The sequence below is a fragment of the Balaenoptera acutorostrata genome, chromosome 12 (genome assembly GCF_949987535.1).
Source record: "Balaenoptera acutorostrata chromosome 12, mBalAcu1.1, whole genome shotgun sequence".
Lineage (NCBI taxonomy): Eukaryota > Metazoa > Chordata > Mammalia > Artiodactyla > Balaenopteridae > Balaenoptera > Balaenoptera acutorostrata.
Window position 1 is genome coordinate 28,546,042 of NC_080075.1, and position 22,176 is coordinate 28,568,217.

At 42.6% G+C, this 22,176-nt stretch overlaps 1 protein-coding gene and 1 pseudogene across 4 annotated transcripts in view; both read left to right on the plus strand.

The window, feature by feature from the left end:
- Positions 1-22,176, plus strand: part of M1AP (meiosis 1 associated protein) — a 90,583-nt gene that overhangs the window by 66,312 nt on the left and 2,095 nt on the right. For all 4 annotated transcript variants that reach the window (XM_007184041.3, XM_057558614.1, XM_057558613.1 and 1 more), the window contains 3 exons: positions 3,498-3,660; positions 4,608-4,749; positions 20,973-21,179. In XM_007184041.3, the coding sequence (XP_007184103.2) occupies positions 3,498-3,660; positions 4,608-4,749; positions 20,973-21,179 (512 nt within the window). The remainder of the gene's footprint in view (positions 1-3,497; positions 3,661-4,607; positions 4,750-20,972; positions 21,180-22,176) is intronic.
- Positions 18,840-20,057, plus strand: LOC103007398 (polyadenylate-binding protein 2-like; annotated as a pseudogene).

Genomic DNA, 22,176 nt, shown 5'->3' on the forward strand with positions numbered 1-22,176 from the left:
ACAATGAATCATATGTTTTCTCAAGTTTTCATTTTTGATGCAGCAGATATTGTTGACATTATAATTTCAGGTAAGCTGGTACCTTGACAATATCAATAGGGCCTGTGAGGAGAGGAAAAGAACCAAAATTAAATGATTAAATAAAGGTCTTCTCAATAGGGAGACACCAAACTGAGGGGAACTAAAGCAACTACAGAGGCAAGCCCCAGGGAATACAACTAGTGGCGCTAGACCATGTTCACAAAGTATGTTCTGGCAATTGTGGAAACCAAGAGGTCAAACCAGTGTTCCAGGCATGTCAGCAAGGTCCTGGATATTGTTCTGGCTGGCAGTGTTACTTAATTCAGGTCCCACTAGATTGTAGGGATAAAGCCATTTCTAGTCTCCATCCCCTTTGAAACTTGGCCTAGGACCCAAGCGGCAGGGCCTGCAAATGGACCCATCAGTATAGTCAGCCACAGCTCCAAAGGGAACAGACTAAATTTTGTCTTCCCCTTTAGGGGTGGGAGCTCAATGAGAAAAATGGGTACAGACTTCCACCCCCAAAGGGGAGGACACACATTGGTCCTTTCTTTCTGGGGATAGCCACTGGGTTCTTAATCTCCCTCCCCCTCCCCCACATTTCAATCTAGGGCCTGGGATGCCTTTAACAACTTACCTTGATTTTACTGTCTTTCTTTTGTGTGTAAAATCTTCTTCCCAGGACCTCCATTCCACGAACTTTGTCCGAGACTAACAGTACCAATTGCTCACTTCTTATCTATTTTCCCCAAGCACTATGTTAACTCCTTTCATTGCATTATCCCCTTTCACCTTCATAACAACAACATGGTGCAGGTACTATTACCATATGTCATTGAATCTAAGATGCTGTCCATTATAAGATACACCATTATTTTATTTACCACTGAGAAAGAAAAACAATGCCAATTAAATGTGACACATTGCTTTTTTATCACTTAGAAATATTATTTTATTCTTACTGAGAGAGTTATTTTAGATTAGAGTAGTAAGTAAGGGTTAAGAGTGCCTGTCTGGTCGATGGTGATTGCAAGACATATATAGAGCTGTTAGTAAGTGAAAAAAAATGTGTCTTAAAATGAATAAATATAATGTTATCCCTGTTTTACAGATGAGAAAACTGAGACAGAGAAATTAAACATTTCTGCACAGAAAATTAATAGTCAAGCCAGAATTTGAAGCCAGGCAACTCCAGATCCCATTCTTAACCCTTAGGATTAGAAATCTATATTTTATACATTTGACTACTCTCAGCCTAGAGGACATTCATCAAACTCAAGTCTATCACTTCCAGAGCCTGGGCCCTTACCTACTATGCAACCTGCCTCATGCTGGGCAATTTTGAGCAAAGGGGCTGCCTCGTGCTGGGCACATCTCTCGTTAGGAGGGCTGGGGCCATCCAAAGCCAGGAGCTCCTACAACCAGCCTTTCTTCTACTGTTGCATGGCATTTGCCCATCGTAGTGTTGAGAATTTCTCTGCTTTGCCCTCCCTTGTTCCATGGCTTTCAGCACCAGGGTCAGAGCCAGAATGTTTATCTCCATCTGCAATTATTTTTTGGAAACCACAGGTCTTCAGGATGGGTGGTAGAACTTAGATCCAGACTCTTCTGCTGAGGAGGTCTTCACTGGAATCCAGATGCTCAGGCATAAGTTGGAATGAGGTCCAGAGAAAGTAGGCCTCCTCTGGGGTGGGTGTGACCCACATGAGAGTTTAAACAAGCACAATAAATACCATATCATAGTTATCCATTGTTTACAAAACTGATGCATTGCTCCATATGTAGATTTCTGGAAATGTGGTTCCCTACAAAAAAATAAACAAAACAAAACAAAAACACTGAGCTCTCCTACTATAGAATCTTTTGAGGACTGCTCCTCAGATGTTCACTTTGACTCCTCCTTACAAGGTTCTCCACCCAACACCACCTGCTTCTGTAGCTGCCTCGGGCCCTTCACCCACTCTCTAGGTGCTTGCCTCAGAGGCCTCTTTCTCACAGTGCATAGTCTACCTCAGCTGAGTGTCTTTTCCCATATCTTGGGTTTGGGGGTCTGCCACCTCTGCACCTGAGTCTGAGTGGTGAGAAGCATACCTGGTTCTAGACTCTAGCCCTGGTAAAACATTTTTCCCGGCTTTGGAACATTGCTGAGACAACAATTCCAGTAGTTTTCATCCCTGGCTACAGTAAGAATCACATGAGGAACTTTTTAAAATACCAATATCAGCTCCATCCCCAGAGATCCCAATTTCATTGGTGTGAGGTAGGGTCCAGACATCAGTACCATTTGCAAGTTCACTAGGTGATTCTTACTGCAACCAGAGTTGAGAACCTAAGCCAGATGAGCACAGCCATCTAGTCCTAAAGCCCAGGGACCCAACAATGGAGCAGTCAGGCACAGAGGAAACGAGGGGAAGCTGGAGTCCTAGGCAAAGTCCCTCCTACACTTCCTGGGCTCTAGGACACACCTGGCCAAGAGCTGTCTCACCCAGAATTGATGTCTAGGTCTGATTGCTAGGCCCAGGAGGGCCAGCTAGATCTGACATCTATTCTGGCATCCTATTTTTTCTACATTATTTCTACTTTCATTTTTACCTCATGTTGCAGTTACTACAGTCATTTCATAAATCACTGACATCAACTACTAGCCTTCTCACAAGTACGCAGCACTCATATATTCATAGTTTGTTAACAGTATTTAAACCCGATATACATTTTATTTAAAACCTTCATAATATCAAGGATTCAAATCTAGTTCAACAGAACATTGTACACTGTGACATGTGAATGTACCTGCTGGAGCAAAAGCTTAATACAGAAGCAGATGAATAACCCATACACAGTTAGTTGAAGCCCCCTCAGAACTGTTGTCTGGTGCCACAATCATGTTCCAAGGCCCAGAAGATTCTATTCACTTGGGGAATTAAAAAATAAACTATTTCTGGAACTTATTCCTCTCCCTCCCTCGAATGTCCCTAGAAGAGCTCACAGAGAAGCAGTAGCTGTCAGCTGACTGCCTGACTTCTGCTTTCCTGTTCTTCCTTCATCGGACCTGCAGTCTTGCCAAAGCTTAGCCACAGGGAAGCAGGAGGGGCAAAATTTCCTTCTGTGAATGCCAAAAGGCCCTGCATATTTCAGTGTTAGCCGCCTCCTCCGCAGAGGACACACATTCCTCTCAGACCCGATCACAAGCCAGATCTCTCACTACGAGGCAACTGCTCAGCCAGCCCAGAAGTAAAATAAGAAAACAATCATGCCACACCCAGAAAATAAGTTACCTGTTGTGTAGAGCAATACTGTTCTAGACTTGCTCTGCCTTCCCAAACCAACTGTACTTTCCTCTGTCCACTCCCTGGCCTCCTCCCAACCCTTACTTGCCGGGTGGAGGTGGAATTGGGTGGCAGATGTTCTCTCTTAATTGTATAGCCTGAAGTAACTTGTGACAAACAATCCCTCCCCCAATGCCGTTTTTATTGTAGTGTGCCTGAAATGTGATCTCCAAGAGCGACTTCTCAGCCCATCCCTGCTCCCTGGAACAGCTGATGGCTCCTTGAGAATGGATGACCCCAAAGGAGACTTCAGTACCCTCTACCAGATGGTTTCCCAGTCATCAGCCTCTCGTTACAAGCTCCGGGTGATCAAGTATGGCCCAAGAGAACCTCTCCCATCCATGCAAATATTTATTCTTATTGGTTCCACAGCTAGGAAGAACAGAGATAAAGGGCATCCCCAAGTGTCAGGCAGCAGGGAGTCAGTTCCAAAGCAGCAACTACAGGTATGGGCATGAAAGAGTAAGGTCAGGCTGCTTAGTATGTGGAGATGAATGAGGAGATTGTGGAAGATGTGCCTCAGTAGGATATTCTGAAGTCTGGATGAGGACTGGAAATCCAGATAGCCTCTGAGAATGCAGAGGAAAAAAAAAAGATCAGCAGAATGATGTTTATCCATTCAGTAAATGTTTATTGAATACCATCATGACAGAGATCTGACCTTCAAGGAGCAAGTGACACATAGGATCTACCCCACCTTCCCATTTCTTTAAGTACTAGAATTCCTGTTTCCAGAAGAATCAGTTCCAGGGTGGAATTAGCAATGATGGCAAAGACCACTTTTACTGCTTCCTAGTTCCTATCACAGTACCCATGTACAGTTATCTGAGTAAGCTTGTCCATGGATTTGTGACCATGGATGCTGCTGGGGAACCTTCTTAAACGCACCCTCTTCTTAAATGTGTCTTCTGTCAGCACCTTGCCATGGAAAAACTAGGCCTGGGATGCAGATGTTTAGCATAGTATTGTGTCATGTGGTCGCTGCAGCAGGAATGGGACAGAATGAGCTCAGGAGAGGAAATATCCATCAGAGTCTTGAGGCCTCATGATGGCTGCTCCATTCATTGATTAACAGGCTTTGAGACTCTGCTGTGTGCCACATACCCTGATAGGTGCTAGCCATACTAAGGTGAATAATTCACAGGCCCTAACCTAAAGGATTTCACAATAGGGTCTTATACTTAAGCTAAATTTAAGTGGATCTGCGTCGAGGCTCTGGATATCTCTGAGGAGACCTTCACTGCCATTGTCTCTTCCCAGGGCTCTAAAATCCAGTGGGGTCTGCGAATCACTGACATATGGACTCCCCTTCATCCTCAGACCCACAAGCTGTTGGCAGCTGGAATGGGATGAGCTAGAAACAAATCAGCAGCATTTCCATGCTTTGTGTCACAGCCTACTGGTGAGTACCCATGTCACCCAGTGAAGAAGAGGAAGAGTGTTAAAGTACCCAACACAGAGAAGCAGCTAATTAATCCTGCCCTGATCCCAAACCTGTCCCAGTCTTCCAGAGGACAGGGAAAAACTGGACATACTCTGAAATGTGGATTAAATATGACTTGCCTTTGTTGGTTTCACACTATAGAGAATAATTCCTGAATTCGGTTATATGACACTAAACTTGAAAATCCCTGATTTTGTGCATTTAAATGGCAACAGGGAATTTTCCTTAAGTAACTATATTTTAAACCTTATTTTCTTCCTGTCACTGTGCTGGACATTATGGTTTATTTCAATGAAGAGCACTTAGTCTGTGCCAGACATTGTGCTAAGCCCTAGATATTCAGTCTATTATGATAGACATTATCTATGGTCTCAAGAAACTTTCTAATGAAAGAGACAGAATTAAATATGTATATTCTTAATTGTGAGAAGTTTATGAGGGAAAATAAGAGGTTGCTGTAAGAGAGCCTCTCTGTGAAAGTGACAATTAAACTGAGATCTGCCAGATGAATGGGAATTAGCTAGGTGAAGGGTGGCAGGAAGAGCATTCCAGGTGCAGGGAAAGGCATGTGCAAAGACCCAAAGGCCGGAAAGAGCTGATCCTCAAATCAAGAGTGGAATGACCATTGTGACTGAAACAAAAAGAGCAAGGACCAAGAGAGCCAAAAGGTGAGGAGCCAAACGTGAGCAGGGGTCAAATCATACAAAGATTTGTAGTCCAAAAACGACTTGGGGCATTACGTACAAAAAGAAATCATTAGAAATGACATCATCTATTTAAGTTTTTAAACAATTAATTGTGCAAAAATTTGGAAATGAACTTTCAGAAGAAAAATGAAAACAAGAAAATGAGGTAGGAGGACACTGCAGTAGTCTAGGCAGGAGATGATTGTGGCTTGGACTTGGATGTTGTAAGTCAAGAGGAGAAAACTAAACCAATTAAAGTATTTTAGAGAAAGAGAGCATGTGAAGGATTGGATGTAGGGGGTGAGGAATAGCGAAGTATCAAATAACTGCCTGGTTTCTGAGTTACCATTTCCTGAAATGAAAAAACTAAAAAAGCATATACATGAAACAGTAATACAACACCTAGAAAGCAAAATAAAACAATTGCAAATACAATTCAAGGACGTGTATGACTGCTAAGTGGATATAGAATAACAGTTTGACCCAGTAGGATATGAGAGATCAAGACAGCACGGTGATGTGTCTCTTTCACTATCAGAAGCAGACTTCTTTTTTCCTGTTTCAAAGCCCACACTCCCTTTTAGGTCCACCCACTGAGTTCCTGTTTCCTATCTGAAGAACACCCGTCTCCTGTCTTTGCAGAGCAGAGACAACGGATACCTCCTAACTGTTAAAGCCCAAGAGCTCCATTTACTATACTCTACCCAATTCCTCAGGATCTTGGAGGTCTACTCGGGAGAAATTGCTCTCATGGGGCTTCAGTACATTCTTATAGTACATGATATTTTATTTTATTTATTTATTTTACATTAATTAATTAATTAATTAATTAATTAATTATGGCTGTGTTGGGTCTTCGTTTCTGTGCGAGGGCTTTCTCTAGTTGCGGCAAGCGGGGGCCACTCTTCATCGCGGTGCGCGGGCCTCTCACTATCGCGGCCTCTCCTGTTGTGGAGCACAGGCTCCAGACACGCAGGCTCAGCAATTGTGGCTCACAGGCCTAGTCACTCTGCGGCACGTGGGATCCTCCCAGACCAGGGCGCGAACCCGTGTCCCCTGCTTTGGCAGGCAGACTCTCAACCACTGCGCCACCAGGGAAGCCCAGTACGTTATATTTTAAACAGACAGTTGCATTTTTTTTTTTTTTTTTTTTAGACAGTTGCATTTTAATACACTGCTAGAGGGAGTGTAAATTTTCTGGAAAGTGGTACCCTTCAACACTTCAATTCCACTACTGGGAATATAGCCCAAGAAAACAATGAGAAAAAGGAGCAAAGATATAGGTACCAGCATGTTTATCTCAGTGTTATTTGCAATGGTAAGAAACTGGAAACAACTTAAATGTCCTAAATAGAGGAATGGTTAAATTGAAATAGGGGAAAAGTTAGAGGAACAATAATTCAGCCAAACAATGAACCATAATAGTTTACAGTATGTACTATAAACTATTATGGCTAAATATTATGTAGCAATAATAATTTATAGTAGGGATGGGAAAGAGTATTCTCTTCCATCCTGGCTTATATTATATGAGATCAGAGTCTCTCTGCCTCTGAACTTGGGGTTTGAGAATCTGTATTTATTTATTTATTCAACAAAAATTTATTGAGCACTACATGCCAGGTACAGCTGTAGGGGCCAAAGAGACCTCTTCTTTATCACTCCTCTCTCATGGAAACTCACAAGTATGTGGTTGACCCATGTCTAATAAGATACTCATTTTCAGTAGCATTTACTAAGAGCTAGTCACTTAACCAAGTGCTTTTCATACTTTACCTCATTTAATTCTCACAATAACTCTGTGAGATAGATTGTTGTCCCCATTTTTACAGATGGAGAAGACTGAAGTCTAAAGAGATCAAGTGACTTAACAAAGGTCACACAGCCACTGAAGTGGCCAAGTCAGAATGTAGTTGAATGTAGTTCTGTTGACTATATATCTCATACTTTTAACTCCTTGGCTAAATTCCTACTCCAGGTGTAGCCAGATAAACACAGATCACAACACTGAGGCTAATTCTTCTCCCTTCACTTAGCACCCCAAGCTTCTGTACATCACTGGACTTGAATTCACTTAAACTAGTACTAGGTACTTGTAGTAGCTCCTTACCCATCTTGTGCTTCTTGTGTTTCACCTCATCCAGATCAAAGACCACTCTCCTTTCCTAGAAAAGGAAGAAGCAAAATCGTGTTTGAATGGCTCTTCCTTCTTTCTTCTCACTTGACATCTCCAAGCAGCAAAAAGCCTGAAAGGTGGTGTGTTATGGAGGGAAGAATTCTTCACAAGCTTCAGCTCATTCATTCAACAACAAATATTTTTGTAGTCCCTACTATGTGACAAGACTTATTTAGCGTTTTAACCTTCCAGATCCTATTTTTACAAGTTTTCAGCGCTTCTTTAAGTCCATCCTTGGTTTTATATTCTTTCTTAAACCTCTTTCACATGTTCTTTGAAAATCTGATGTAATCAGTTCCCCGGGTAAATCTCTTGACTTCTGTTTCTCATTGTCCTGTTTCCCCTCCAGCTAACTTCTCATTCTAACTTCTGTCTTTCTGTTAATAGAAGCACCACCATTGTCTACTCACCCAGGCTTGTAACCTCAGTCACTTTCAGCCTTCTCTCCCTTTACACTCACTTCATTACTAAGTCATATCAAATTTTTTCTCATAACATAAGTTGTAACTGTCCTTTCCTTCCCATTCCTGCTGCTTGTTCTCACTAAGCCTTCTTCAGTAAACTCCTAATTAGCTTCCCTACCTCCAATCTCTCCCTCTTCTAATTTGCCCTGTTCATTAGACCAGATTAATCTTCTTGAAGCATTCCCCTAACTATCACATGTTGTTCACCCAATGACTTAAGTCTTGCCTGCTCTAACTCCATAGCATCTATTGTACGTATTCTTTTCTCTCTTTCCTTTAATTCATATTTCCCTCATTTTCCCTCCTCCCTTTAATATTGCAATAATCTCTTAACTTGTCTCAATGCTTTTAGTGTTTCCCCTTCCCAATCCATTTTCCAATCTGCCACCAGATTAATATTCTTGAAACACAGCAGTGGTCCTGCCACTCTTCAGCTTAAAGCTATTTTGTGGCTTACTATTAATCATACTTAAAGTGTGTATTCCTCAGCCAGGTATTCAAACTCCATTCTTGTCTCCCATTATTCCCCTTCCTGTATCATACAGTCCAACCAAATTAATATACAAACTTTAAATTGCCCTACCTTTGAACTTTTTTTCATGTTGTCCCTTCTCCTATCTCCATCTGTTCAAATTCTGTCTTATTCTGAAGGACCCAGCTCAAATGGTGCTTCTGCAATGAGGCCCTTCTGGATGGCTATATTTATCACTAGACCTCTGTGTGTTCTATTTCTTTTTGGAGACAAACATATTTCAATTAGTTTTTAAATATATGATCCTATGATTTTGGTTAAAGTCTATGATATAAATTTGCCTACCCAGAATCCAGGAAAACGTGGTTGCCTTTTCCTGAAATTTCTACCACTTTCCCATTTTACCAACTAATTCCTCAGCCTTAGTCAAATTTAGGTTTAGAGTAGAAATTCTCCCTTTGTTATCTCTCTTTGTTGGGAGTCAAGGCCAGGCAGTTTTCTAATCTGTTGTGGTAAAGTGTAATTCGTATTGTCTGTGAAAGGCATGGGCTTTGGGCTCGGATGGTCCTAGGTTCCTGACAGCTTCATATTTTCCCAATTGTGTGAAGTCAGGCCATATACTTAACCCCTCTAAGCCTCAGTGTATTTATCTATTTGTAACCCTAACAAATCTAGTGGTCCCATGTGGTTTTGTCTCTATATAAATGGCATGTAAAGAAGCACTACCCAGAGGACAAAAAGTAATTTTAAAATTAACTTATGTGTGCTTTCAAAGAACACCAAAGAGGAAATAGTTCATTACCCACAATGACATTTTTCAAATTTTCTTCCTCTACTCCTCAATCATATCTAACCTGGAGATGTTCCAAGAGCCTTTCACACACACGCACACCCAAAAACTAAAACTCTGTCTGTATCCCCAGTCCCTGTTCCTCTATCTTCCTCTCTCAGCCATATATATATATATATATATATATATATATATATATATATATATATATATTCTATAGATTGACTTAGCCTCTCTGACGTAATCCCCTCCCTCTTAGGTCCTGTCTCTCTCCACCTATTTAAAATATCCAGGAATAGAACCCACACAGCTTCTCCTTTCATGAGTAGAAGTGGAGTGGGAGAGAAGGAAAAAAATGGAGAAGGTGCATGACAAACATATTAGTAACCCTTGTTCCTTTCACATGTAAAACAGATATACCTCACATAAAATATACCTCACGTGGTCTTTAAGATGATTAAGTAATATTACATGTGTAAAGCATGTAGCATATATCTGGCATATGATTTGTACATAATGGCTGGTTAGTAGTTCTACAAATTCCATTTGTTTATTTTTTATGGATTCTAATTCTCTGGAGAAATTCTCCATGTTTTCACCTATTTTCGTGAACAAACTAATCATAGTTATTTTAAGGTACTTTGCTAACCTCAGCACTTGGATCACCTGGGGCCTTGTTTCTATTGTCTCTTTCTTCATTTGGTTTTCAGACATGTGGTCCTCTCTTTTGGTGAACCCGGTAATATTTTGGTGAAAGATACTCATTGTGTCTAAATAAATTGTAGAGGCTCCAGTTGGTGTTGGCCTCTTCTGAGAGGGTTCATCCTGCCCTGCACTAAGCAGATAGAGTGTTGGCAAATCATCCTTTTCCACTCAGGAGCTACACTGAGTCAAGGTTGGACTGCAGTCCTGCTAAGGCTCAATCTACCCCTGGTTTGCTCCTTGCCCTCTAGGATTTTCCACTGAAAACCTGGTCTATAATGTGTATTCCCTCCCCCAGGACGATCCCAACTCTAATCACTCTTTCCCAAGTCTGCTAAAATGCTCTACTTCTAGAGGCTTTCTCCTTGGGTGTTTTTGTCCTCTGCTCCATGCAGCCCCAGTATTTGGCAAATGTGCTGAGTGATAAGTTGGCTTGAGCACCCATCTTACCCCTTTCAAGTCTCCACCAGAAAGTTCTGGTAGTTTCTCTGTTCCCTTACAAGTGCCTCAGGAGGTGCAAATCCTAGATTCTCAGCTCCCACCCCCACTCCCTCCAACTCAGAATAAACATATGCCCTCAGGATAAAAGCAATTGCAATACCTCCCTCACCTCTGAATTCTTCCTTCTCCAGAGACTGAGCCACCTCTCACTTTTATTGTCTCAGCACCTTCTCACTGCCTTCAGACAAATGGTTTCTGTATATTTTTCAGCTTTGCTAGTTATTCTAGGCAGGAAAACCAGTCTGCCTCTGGCCATTCCAACCCACTCAAATGTAGAGGTTGATGGTTATTAAACGTTCATTTATTCCCTTTTGCATCCTTTATCTGGCTAGACAGCCTATAATACATTTTTCTGGTTTACCCTCAGTTAGTTGGCTGGTTCCACCATGTTCTCATTTTCAGGTTCCTGGGTTTTCTTACAAGTATGTATAAGCATAGCTTTTGGCAAAAATGGGTGGTTTGCATTTTTATGATCTTATCTAATCTTGGCTCTATTATCACCCTACCCTTATTTTTCCTTTGCCTAATCCCCCTAATTGTTTATTTTATATTTTTTGTTGTTACCTTTTTCTAAACTTGGATAACTACTTTGTGGAATGTGGTAGGGAATTATATATATAATTTTTCCAAGTATTTATTAGACGTATTTATTCATCACCAGGAAAACATCATTTCAATTACCAAATCCTACTACATAGTCCCAGTTATGTAGCTAGTGACTCACTTTTCACATCCTCATTTCTCTTACAAAGTCATGTCTGTCTGAACTAGGAAAAGAAATGAAAATACCACCTAGATCTTTCAGTTTCATACTTAAAATGTCAGAGTTTCTGGAGACACGTTCCAGAGTTTTACGGGCCATGTCTGCCCTAATTGGCCACAGAAGTGACAGGATTCAAGCCAAGATATGCCCAGCAGGAGTCTAAGTACATAGGCAAAGACCTGGTTGGGCTGTAAATGGGTGGGGAAATGGAAATTCCTTGGTTATATTAGGCGAAGAGTCAAGAGCAAGAATCCAAGCTGAGAGTGGGGTGATGGCAGGTCAGGAGCCATTTTTTTTTCAATAAATTTATTTATTTATTTATGGCTGCCTTGGGTCTTAGTTGCTGCATGCGGGCTTTCTCTAGTTGCGGCGAGCGGGGGCTACTCTTCGTTGCGGTGCGCAGGCTTCTCACTGCAGTTGCTTCTCTTTGCAGTTGCTTCTCTTGTTGCGGAGCACAGGCTGTAGGCGCGCGGGCTTCAGTAGTTGCAGCATGCAGGCTCAGTAGTTGTGGCTCACAGGCTCTAGAGCACAGGCTCAGTAGTTGTAGAGCACAGGCTTAGTTGCTCTGCAGCATGTGGGATCTTCCTGGACCAGGAGTTGAACCCGTGTCCCCTGCATTGGCAGGCAGATTCTTAACCACTGCGCCACCAGGGAAGTCCCAGGAGCTATTTTTAAAAAATGATCAGAATGAAGTTAGTGTATACAGCCTCCAGGGGATACAGACAGGGGCTAGAATAGCAGGATAGCACGACATCAGTGGGCTTCTTGTGACCCAGCCTTGTCTGTTTCTCTTGCTTCATCTTTCACCATGCCCCTTCTATCCTCCACTCCAGCCACACTAATAAATTATGAAATGTTCCCCAAAGATGCTAAACTGCTTCACACAGCCACACCCTTTTTTATGCTGAGCCCTTCCCCTTGCCTCTATGAACCTGAAAAATTTTTAATTTTTTTCCAGATTCTGCTTAAATACTTTCACTCTGAAGCTTTTCCTGCCCCCCACCATAGCCTGCCCCCACTCATCCTTTTTGACCCTTCCCCACCCATGTACCTATTGCCACATCTATTTTGAACTTCACAGAACTGATCAACAGTAGGAATATGCACCTTAGCTCTCTGATGTGAGAAATGTCACATTATTATATTTTTCTAAATCAAATTTTAAAAATATTAGTCCCCAAGTGCTAGGATGCTGACGCACTCAATATCTTTATGAGTGCCTCTTCCCCTCCCTACGGTCATACTCATAATCCTAGGGGGGCTAACAGTCCAGAAAATGTGGAAAATGGCCCTTTGGTCTTCAATACACCTCCAGTATTGTTGAATAGAAGTGACAAGGGCAGACATCTTTGTCTTGCTCCTAATCTTAGGGGCAAGGCACCTAGTCTTTCACCACTACTTATGATGTTAGCGGTAGGTTTTTTGTAGAGGCCTTTGTTAGGGTGAAGAAGTTCCGTTCTGTTGAATGTTTTTATCATGAATTTTATCAAATGCTTTTTCTGCCTCTATTGAGATGATTATGTAGTTTTGTCCATTAGTCTATTAACATGATATATTATTACATTGTTTGATTTTTGGATATGAAGCCAACCTTGTGTTCCTAGAATAAATCCCTCTTGTTATGTATAATCCTTTCTATATATTACTGGATTTGGTTGGCTGGTATGTTGTTGAGGATTTTTGCATCTATATTCGTAAGGGATATTTGTCTGTAATTTTCCTGTGATATCTTTTTCTAGTTTTAGTATCAGGGTAATACTAGCCTCACAGATGAGTTGCAAAGTGTTCCTTCATCTTCTGTTTTTTTGGAAGAATTTCTGAAGGATTAATGTTATTTCTTTAAAGGTTTGGTACAATTCACCAGTGAAGCCATCTGGGCCTTGACTTTTTTTGTGGAAAATTTTCTGATTGCTAATTCTATATCTTTACTTGTTATAGGTTGTACAAAAAAGTTAATATAGCAGACCTGAAATTCCTTTCCTTAGAAAGTCCTGCTTGCAAGATTGACCCTTGGCTGGCATCTGGGAAGTTGGATTTAGGGAGTGTTTCCACCATCCCCTAAATAATAAGAGTGGCTTACTGTGCCTAAACTGTGTGAAAGTATATGCTGACATCTGCTTTTCTTCTAGGAGTCTAGAATTTTGGTATGTGCTAGGTACAGGGTTCCTATGTGACCAGCCTCAAAAAAATGTTGGACACTGACTCTCTCATGACTTCTCCTGGTAGGCAACATTTTACACATGTTGTCACAATTCAACATAGAGGAATTAAGTACATTCTGTGTGACTCCATAGGTAGAGGACTCTTAAAAGCTTGCTCCTTGTTTCCTCTGGACTTCACCCCATGAGATTTTCTCCATGCTGATTTTCCTTTGTATTCTCTGGATGTAATAAGTCATATTTATGAGTATGACTATATGCTAAGTCCTGTGAGTCTTCTTAGTGAATCACTGAACCTGGGAGTGGTCTTGGGGACCCCTGACACAAATTTATTCAGATTTTCTATTTCCTTTTGAGTCAATCTCAGCAGTTTGTGTCTTTCTAGGAATCTGTCCTTTTCATCTAGGTTATCTAATTTGTTGTCATATAATTGTTTACAATATTCTCTTATAATCCTTTTCATTTCTGTAAGGTCAGTAGTGATGCCATCTCTTTTTTTTTTATTTTAGTAACTTAGATATTTTCTCTTTTTTCCATTGATCAACCTAGCTAACAGGTTTTTTTCGTTTGTTTTTGTTTTGTTTTGTTTTGATCTTTTCAAAGAATCAACTTTGGTTCCATGATTTTCTCTATTATTTTTATATTCTCTATTTCATTTCTTTCTACTCCCGTATTTTTTAATTTCCTTCCTTCTACTTGCTTTAGGTTTGGTTTGGTCTTCTCTTTCTAGTTTCTTAAGGTGGAAGGTTAAGTTATTGATTTGAGATCTTTCTTCTTTTTATTTTAATAGAGGAGTTTTCAGCTATAAATGTCCCTCTAAGCACTGCTTTAGCTGTATTTCATAAGTTTTGGTATGTTGTGTTTTTACTAAAACTCATCTCAAATTATTTTCTAATTTCCCTGGTGATTTCTTCTTTGATCCACTGATTACTTAGGAGTATGTTATTTAATTTTCACCTACTTATGAATTTCCCAAATTTCTTTTCATTATTGATTTCTAATTGCACTCCACTGTGGTCAGAGAAGATACTTTGGATGATATTTTTTTTTTTAAGTTCTTCAGATACAATCCAGTATCTTTTTTTTTTTTAATTTTATTTATTTATTTAGTTTTGGCTGTGTTGGGTCTTTGTTGTGGTATGCGGGCTTCTCATTGAGGTGGCTTCTCTTGGTGTGGAGCTCGGGCTCTAGGCGCGCAAGCTCAGTTAGTTGTGGCACGTGGGCTCAGTAGTTGTGGCTCAGGGGCTCTAGAGCGCAGGCTCAGTAGTTGTGGCACACGGGCTTAGTTGCTCCACAGCATGTGGGATCTACCCAGACCAGGGCTCGAACCCATGTCCCCTGCATTGGCAGGCGGATTCCCAACCACTGCACCACCAGGGAAGCCCTGGATGATTTTAATCTTTTAAAATGTATTGTAGTTTGTTTTATGGCCTATCACATGGCCTATTCTGGAGAATGTTCCATGTTCACTTGAGAAGAATGTATAATCTGCTGTTTGGGGGTTTGAAATCTCTTTTACCATCTTCCCCTGGTCTCCTTTGTGGAAGCCAGTGTGAGAGTAGCAGAGTAGTGGATATTGTAGCTTCTTTTTCTTCCCCTCCTGGGTCCTGCCTTCTGGAGTGAGAGAATAAGCAAATAATGCCAAATTAACAACTTCTTCCTGATGTCCTTCCAGATTCCAAAAACCCCCAGGTATGCATGGCTTTTCTGTAACTAGCTGTGATTTCTCTTCCTAGATACATTATGACAATGAAATGTGTCTCTTCCCACAAGCAATGCAAAATGAGTGCTCTTGCTCTTCCCTACTCTTAGCGACTGCCTCAGGAACACTCCCACTCAGTAGTTGGTCAGCGCTTCTTTAATGGATGGATTTGGTCCCACATCATCATATTGATGGCAAACCAAGGGAGTGCTGGTTTGATGAGATTAGAGCTTTTACCTGATATAATAAACTCCCATCTGCCCTTCTGACAGTGCCATTAAAATTGTCCCTTCTACTCCTGTTTCCCCATATACCCGGAAGTGAGTAACCACATCCTCTTCCTTTTCTTTGAAATCTGTAAAGGATCCATTTGTCTGTAACTAACAGAAAACCAACCCAACTCTACTTTGAGTAATTAAGAGTTTATTTTTCTCATGTAACAAGAAGTGCAGGGACAGACAATTCTGGGGCTGACGCAGTTGATCAACACCATCAAGGACCCAGACTCTTTCCATTTTCTCACTGCAGCATCCACAGCAGGTGAACTTTTCATCCTTATGCCTGCTGCCTCATGACCACAAGATGGCTGCTGAACCTTAAGACCAAGTCTTGTCCTAGGGAGAAAGAAGGGGTAGGGCGCAGAGGCAAAAAGCCTGCCAGCGTATTACAAAGCTTTTCCAGAAGCCCCACCCAGCAACTTCTGCTGATGTCTCATTATTTAAGTATAGGTCACATATCACCCCACACCAATCACTGAAAGACTGAAAAATGGGTAAAGAGAAGGGAGAGGGCAAGGGAGAGAGGAGCAGTGGCCAGGAAACCAACAGTGGCTGCCACACCTTCCTTCACAGCTTTAGTAGTTAGAAGTGGGGGAGGATGACTTTAATCAGGCTGAGCTTGGAGTATGACATTGCATTCAATTCTGTCCCTGTCACACCTGTTCTAATAAGAATCTATCCCCACTTCCTAAAATCTAAACTTCCTGGCACCTTCTGTAGCAAAGTCCCTAAGCACAACATAAATATAGACACCTTTTCGCCTGCCTTCTGGCAAATTCAGCATCCAACTCATGCTCCTTTTTTTAGAATTAGCAAAAACGTATTCTAAAGTACTCAGCAGTCATCCATAGTCATTAAGCATTGTTCAATTTGAGGACCCCAAAAGTTAGTCTTCTGGGACATCACCATGCCACTGCCTTTTCTCAGCCTCAGATACCTGGTTTGTCAGTTAATCATTTCCATCACAGGTACAATGCCTGTACAAACAAGTCAACCCATGACCTCGTTCAAGCTTGGGTCCTGGAATTCAAGTAATCACTGTCCAGGAAGAGGTTAGAAATTCAGAGTCAAAATAGGAGCCTTAAAGTTCAATTTCCCTATCTCTCACTTTCTCAGAATGCTCCTGGAAAATGCAGATAAATTAATATCTTTATCAAACTCTAATAAGTACATTTGCCTGTCTTCCTTCCAGAGCCTTCCGTCAACCTCTCTGTAAATCAGCCCAGAAGTTTTAAAGCATTCTGTAAAATCCTTTCAAATCAGCCTCTTCCCAGTCCTCTGATAGTTCCCACATCAGGAGTTACTTTTGAGAGACCTCACGTATTTCTGCATACCAGTTCTCTAACAGAATCTTAGCTATTGTCTCAAAGTCAATAGACTCAAATTCTAAAGATCATAATTTTTTGGGGTGCCACATTCAAAGTTTCTTAGTAATCCCAGGGTGTAGTGGTTTTGAATTTGTTTCATAACTCTGAGGTGCAAGAAATGTCATATTGCCATAGTTTTAGCCCCCAGGGACTTGCCACAGTGGCAAGATATTCTGTTCTCCATGGAGTCTTGGAAAGGTAACCAACTGCCCCAGTTTGCCCAGGACTGAAGTGTTTTCTGGGACACAGGACTTTCAGTGCTAAAGATGGGCAAACTGAAACAGTTGGTCATCCTAAATCTTGGGCAAACATTAGTTTACAAACCTTCTGCTTACTATATTACAAGCTCTAAGAGGGCAAGGAACATGTCTAATGAATTTCTATATACCCATGCCTAGTGCTTGGGACATAATAGGCATTCAATAAATTCTTTTTTTTTTTTAATTAATTTATTTATTTATTTATTTATGGCTGTGTTGGGTCTTCGTTTCTGTGCGAGGGCTTTCTCTAGTTGTGGCGAGCGGGGGCCACTCTTCATCATGGTGCGCAGGCCTCTCACTATCGCGGCTTCTCTTGTTGCGGAGCATAGGCTCCAGACGCGCAGGCTCAGTAATTGTGGCTCACGGGCCTAGTTGCTCCGCAGCATGTGTGATCTTCCCAGACCAGGGCTCAAACCCGCGTCCCCTGCATTGGCAGGCAGACTCTCAACCACTGCGCCACCAGGGAAGCCCAATAAATTCTTAATAAATAAACAAACTAATCTACAAACAAATGCATGAACCAGCATGAAAAAAAGAAGATTAAAATAATGATAATCAAAGCCTGAGCCACACTGGAAGTTACTTGAGCCAAATGAAATGGAGTGCCCTGCAATTTCCTAATATCCCTTCCAGAGAACATCCCTTGCAGGCTTAAAAAGGCCATGTCCATATACCCTGAAAAAACCATAATTCAAAAAGAGTCATGTACCACAATGTTCATTTCAGCTCTATTTACAATAGCCAGGACAAGGAAGCAACCTAAGTGTCCATCAACAGATGGATGGCTAAAGAAGATGTGGCACATATATACAATGGAATATTACTCAACCGTAAAAAGAAATGAAATTGAGTAGTGAGGTGGATGGACCTAGAGACTGTCATACAGAGTGAAGTAAGTCAGAAAGAGAAAAACAAATAATGTATGCTAACACATATATATGGAATCTAAAAAAAATGGTTCTGAAGAACCTAAGGGCAGGACAGGAATAAAGATGCAGATGTAGAGAATGGACTTGAGGACACGGGGAGGGGGAAGGGTAAGCTGGGACAAAGTGAGAGAGTGGCATGGACATATATACACTACCAAATGTAAAATAGAGAGCTAGTGGGAAGCAGCCATATAGCACAGGGAGATCAGCTCAGTGCTTTGTGACCACCTAGAGGGGTGGGGTAGGGAGGGTGGAAGGGAGACGCAAGAGGGAGGGGATGTGGGGATATATGTATATGTATAGCTGATTCACTTTGTTATAAAGCAGAAACTAACACACCATTGTAAAGCAATTATACTCCAATAAAGATGTTAAAAAAAAAAAAAAGGCCATGTCCTCAGAGCAGGAGCAAATTCTCCCCATGCACACGTACACCATGATTTCTATATCATTTATTTCCAATCTGATGGACTTGAGAAGCATCAGGTAGACTTTCCATACATTCTGTATCTGTTCTTCAGGAAGACAGCACATCTCCAGATATAAGCAAAATGTTAAGAAAGCATGAACTTCTGAAGGCACCTACCACCTGCCCGGCTTACCAGACCCCCTCAGAGTTCTGTGCTGTACAAAATGATAACACTGCTTTAAAGTGTCTAGAACTGGGTGAGGGGAGGGCGAGCAAGCAGGCCAGCGACTGACTGGCCGGCAGGGCGGGGTTGCGGAGAATAATGTGATGCAGCCTCGACCACCAGAAGGGGCCCAGCAGGGTTGATGTGTTGTTCTAGAGAAGGAACTGGAAGCAATCAAAGCTTGAGTCGGGAGATGGAAGAAGAAGCTGAGAAGCTAAAGGAGCTGCAGAATGAAGTACAGAAGCAAATGAATATGAGTCCACCTCCAGCAATGCTGGCCCACTGATCATGTCCATTGAGGAGAAGATGGAGGCCGATGCCCATTCCACCTATGTTGGCAAAGTGGACTCTGGTGCAACAGCGGAAGAGCTGGAAGCACACTTTCATGGCTGTGGTTCAGTCAACCACGTTACCATACTCTGTGACAAATTTAGTGGCCATCCCAAAGAGTTTGCATATATAGAGTTCTCAGACAAACAGTCAGTGAGGGCTTCCCTGGCCTTAGATGACTTCCTATTTAGAGGAAGACAAATCAAGGTGATCCCAAAGCGAACCAACAGACCAGGCATCAGCACAGCAGACCAGGGTTTCCCACAAGTCCGATTCCGAGCCCGAACCCCCGACTACAACAGTTCCCCCTCTCAATTCTACAGTGGTTTTAACAGCAGGCCCTGGGGTCACGTCTACAGGGGCTGGGCTAGAGAGACATCATGGTATTCCCCTTACTTAAAAAAAGTGTGTATTAGGAGGAGGGGCGGTGAAAAGAGGAAAGAAGGGGGACAAAAGAATTTAAAAAAAAAAAAGAAAAACAGGAGAAAAGAAGTTTCTAGAACTCCAGCCCCACCCCCACCCCAGCACATTTGCTCTGGGGTATAATTCTAATGCCACAGAAGGTTTTTTCTGCTTCACTGTGTCACTTTCCACTTGTCTTCCACAAGACACTGATAATTCCTCTATCCCCTTAAAATCTTTTTTCTCCTTTTTGCCTTTCCTCCTGTATTATTTCTTCCAACTTTTCATATATGTTAGAGTGGGTAGAGCTAGTGTGCTTTCTTTCATCTTATGTAGCAAGGAGACTGTTATGTACCTGTTATGATGATCACCTCAAGGAAGAGAACACAATTTAAAGATTTAAAGATGATTGTAACAGTCCTGACTCCATGGTTCCTGGAGTTGTGGTTTTCCTTGAAAAACTACCACAGAAAATTGTCTCATTTCCATGCCTGGTTTAAAAGGGTACATGCAGAAAATCTGCTAATATGTCTGCTTGTCTCTTCTTCTTACCCATATGCTAACTTATTTAACCTCCATGGCAGACGACAAAGTGTCACCCCTCTGTTCCGCAGTACCCTTCACTCAAAGAGTTGCCACCCCCAGAATTTTGACCCTTCTTTTTGTCCTGTGATGGGCTGAGTTGATCTCAAGGGCCCTGTCCCCACCCACCTCCTTGTACCAAAGCTTTCCTCTCCCTGATCTCTCCTCCTCCTCTCTCTTCCCAGGTGACTTTGACCACCTTCTTTTTAAGCCCTCTCTGGACATTCCAGGGACATTCCCCAATCAGCCCACTCTAACCCCAGTTGTGCAACACAAGCAAAATTTATCACCCTCAAAATGAAACCTGAATTTTCACAGCATCCCACAGAAGTCTCTGTTTTAAGACTCTGTTTTTAAGGATTTCAGTTCTTTTTTTTTTTTTTAAATAAAGTTATTTATTTATTTTTGGCTGTGTTGGGTCTTCGTTTCTGTGTGAGGGCTCTCTCTAGTTGCAGCGAGCGGGGGCCACTCTTCATCACCGTGCACAGGCCTTTCACTATCGTGGCCTCCCTTGTTGCGGAGTACAGACTCCAGATGCGCAGGCTCAGTAGTTGTGGCTCACGGGCTTAGTTGCTCCGCGGCATGTGGGATCTTCCCAGACCAGGGCTCGAACCCGTGTCCCCTGCATTGGCAGGCGGATTCTCAACCACTGCACCACCAGGGAAGCCCAGGATTTCAGTTCTTGAAACTCCACATTTATCATTGGGTAATATATTAGCCCCCTCTAAGGTGAACACCTACTTCATCTCTGAACTTGTCTCTGCATTGATAACCCTTTGTGTATGTCCCCAATCAGGGAAAAAGAATAGTACCTTGGGGCACTGGTGATTCAGGCAGAAAGTCCCTCCCTCCCCAGGGCCAGGGTGAAATGGCTCAGCCCTCCCTGACACCCCCAGAGGAACTTGGGGAAGCCTCATTTGGGACTAATCCTCCAAACACACCAAAGACTGAAGATGAACCAGCGTTTATGTATGTCTTTGTTTCAGAAAAGAGAATGGCTGCTATTGGCCAAAGGGGAGCCCCTGAGCCAAGGACATAGCCTGAGAGAGCCCGCCAGCACCTTCTACGTGATCCTGCCGTCTCGCTCTCCCAGTCTGCTGGTGAAGGCAGTGGCCACTCGGGAACTGATGCTGCCCAGCCCTTTCCCCCTGCTACCTGAGGACATGCCTGATGACAGCCGTAAGACTGTGGAGGCAAGTGAGCCCAGATCTCATGGCATAGATAGAGGGGAGAAAAGATAATGGAGTTCAAGAAAGGGATGAGGGAAAGGAGTGAGCCCCTGAAGGAAAGTACAGGGGAGCAGAGGCAGAAGTGGTTCCAAGGGTGTGGTAAGAGGAGCAGAGAAGAAAGCAAGGAACTGAGGCCAGACAGAAGGAAGTAAGCAAGCATCTGCATGGTGGTGTATTCTCATGGGTCTTTCTCTGCAATATGTGTATGCATGTGTGTGTACCTGTGTTTGTGTGCATCTATTTCTGAGAAAAAGAGGAAAAGGCAGCCAATGTAGGCACCGAGAATAGGAAGAGCTTTAAAATAAGACTCTGATGCAAAGGAGGGAACAGCTCTGAAGGCCATTTTCTCCTCCCCCTCCTCTCATCTTGGATCTGGATTCTGGGTTTCCTCTGCCAGCCTCCCCAGGCTGAGGCGGGGTGGGGGTGGGGCTCTGGGTACAGAGAACTGGAACCGCATCGTTGCTGCTAGGTTGCTGGCTTACGTGCAGAGAGGACAGAGCCTGGGATTGTACTCTTGGCTTGGCAGCCACGGGGATGCAAAGAGAGGTGGGCACAAGTGGCCATGGCTCATTCAGTGTCTCACTTCAGGGCCAGTGGTTCCTGACACAGGATGTTGTGGCCGGAAAACCTGACTGCTCAGGAATGCTCTGCCGGCATGTCCTCTGGTTATACTCACCTCAAAGGCCGCCGAGAACTCAGTGTACTTGCTTGCAGACTGAGCACCCTGGCCGGGACACACCCTCCCTTACAGCTTCGCACACTGGATCCCTTGTAACCTTCATGGTGCTCTGGCCCCTCAGAATCCTGTGACATTGTTCTCAGGGCCAGAGTGTTCAGTGTCCCTAACCACTCAGTTGCTGCTACTTCTTGTACCCTTGCCCTGACACTTACCTCACAAGCACTCAGACGTGGGGCAGAACACCCAGCAGGACACGCATCTATTTCACATCCTTCAGTGAAG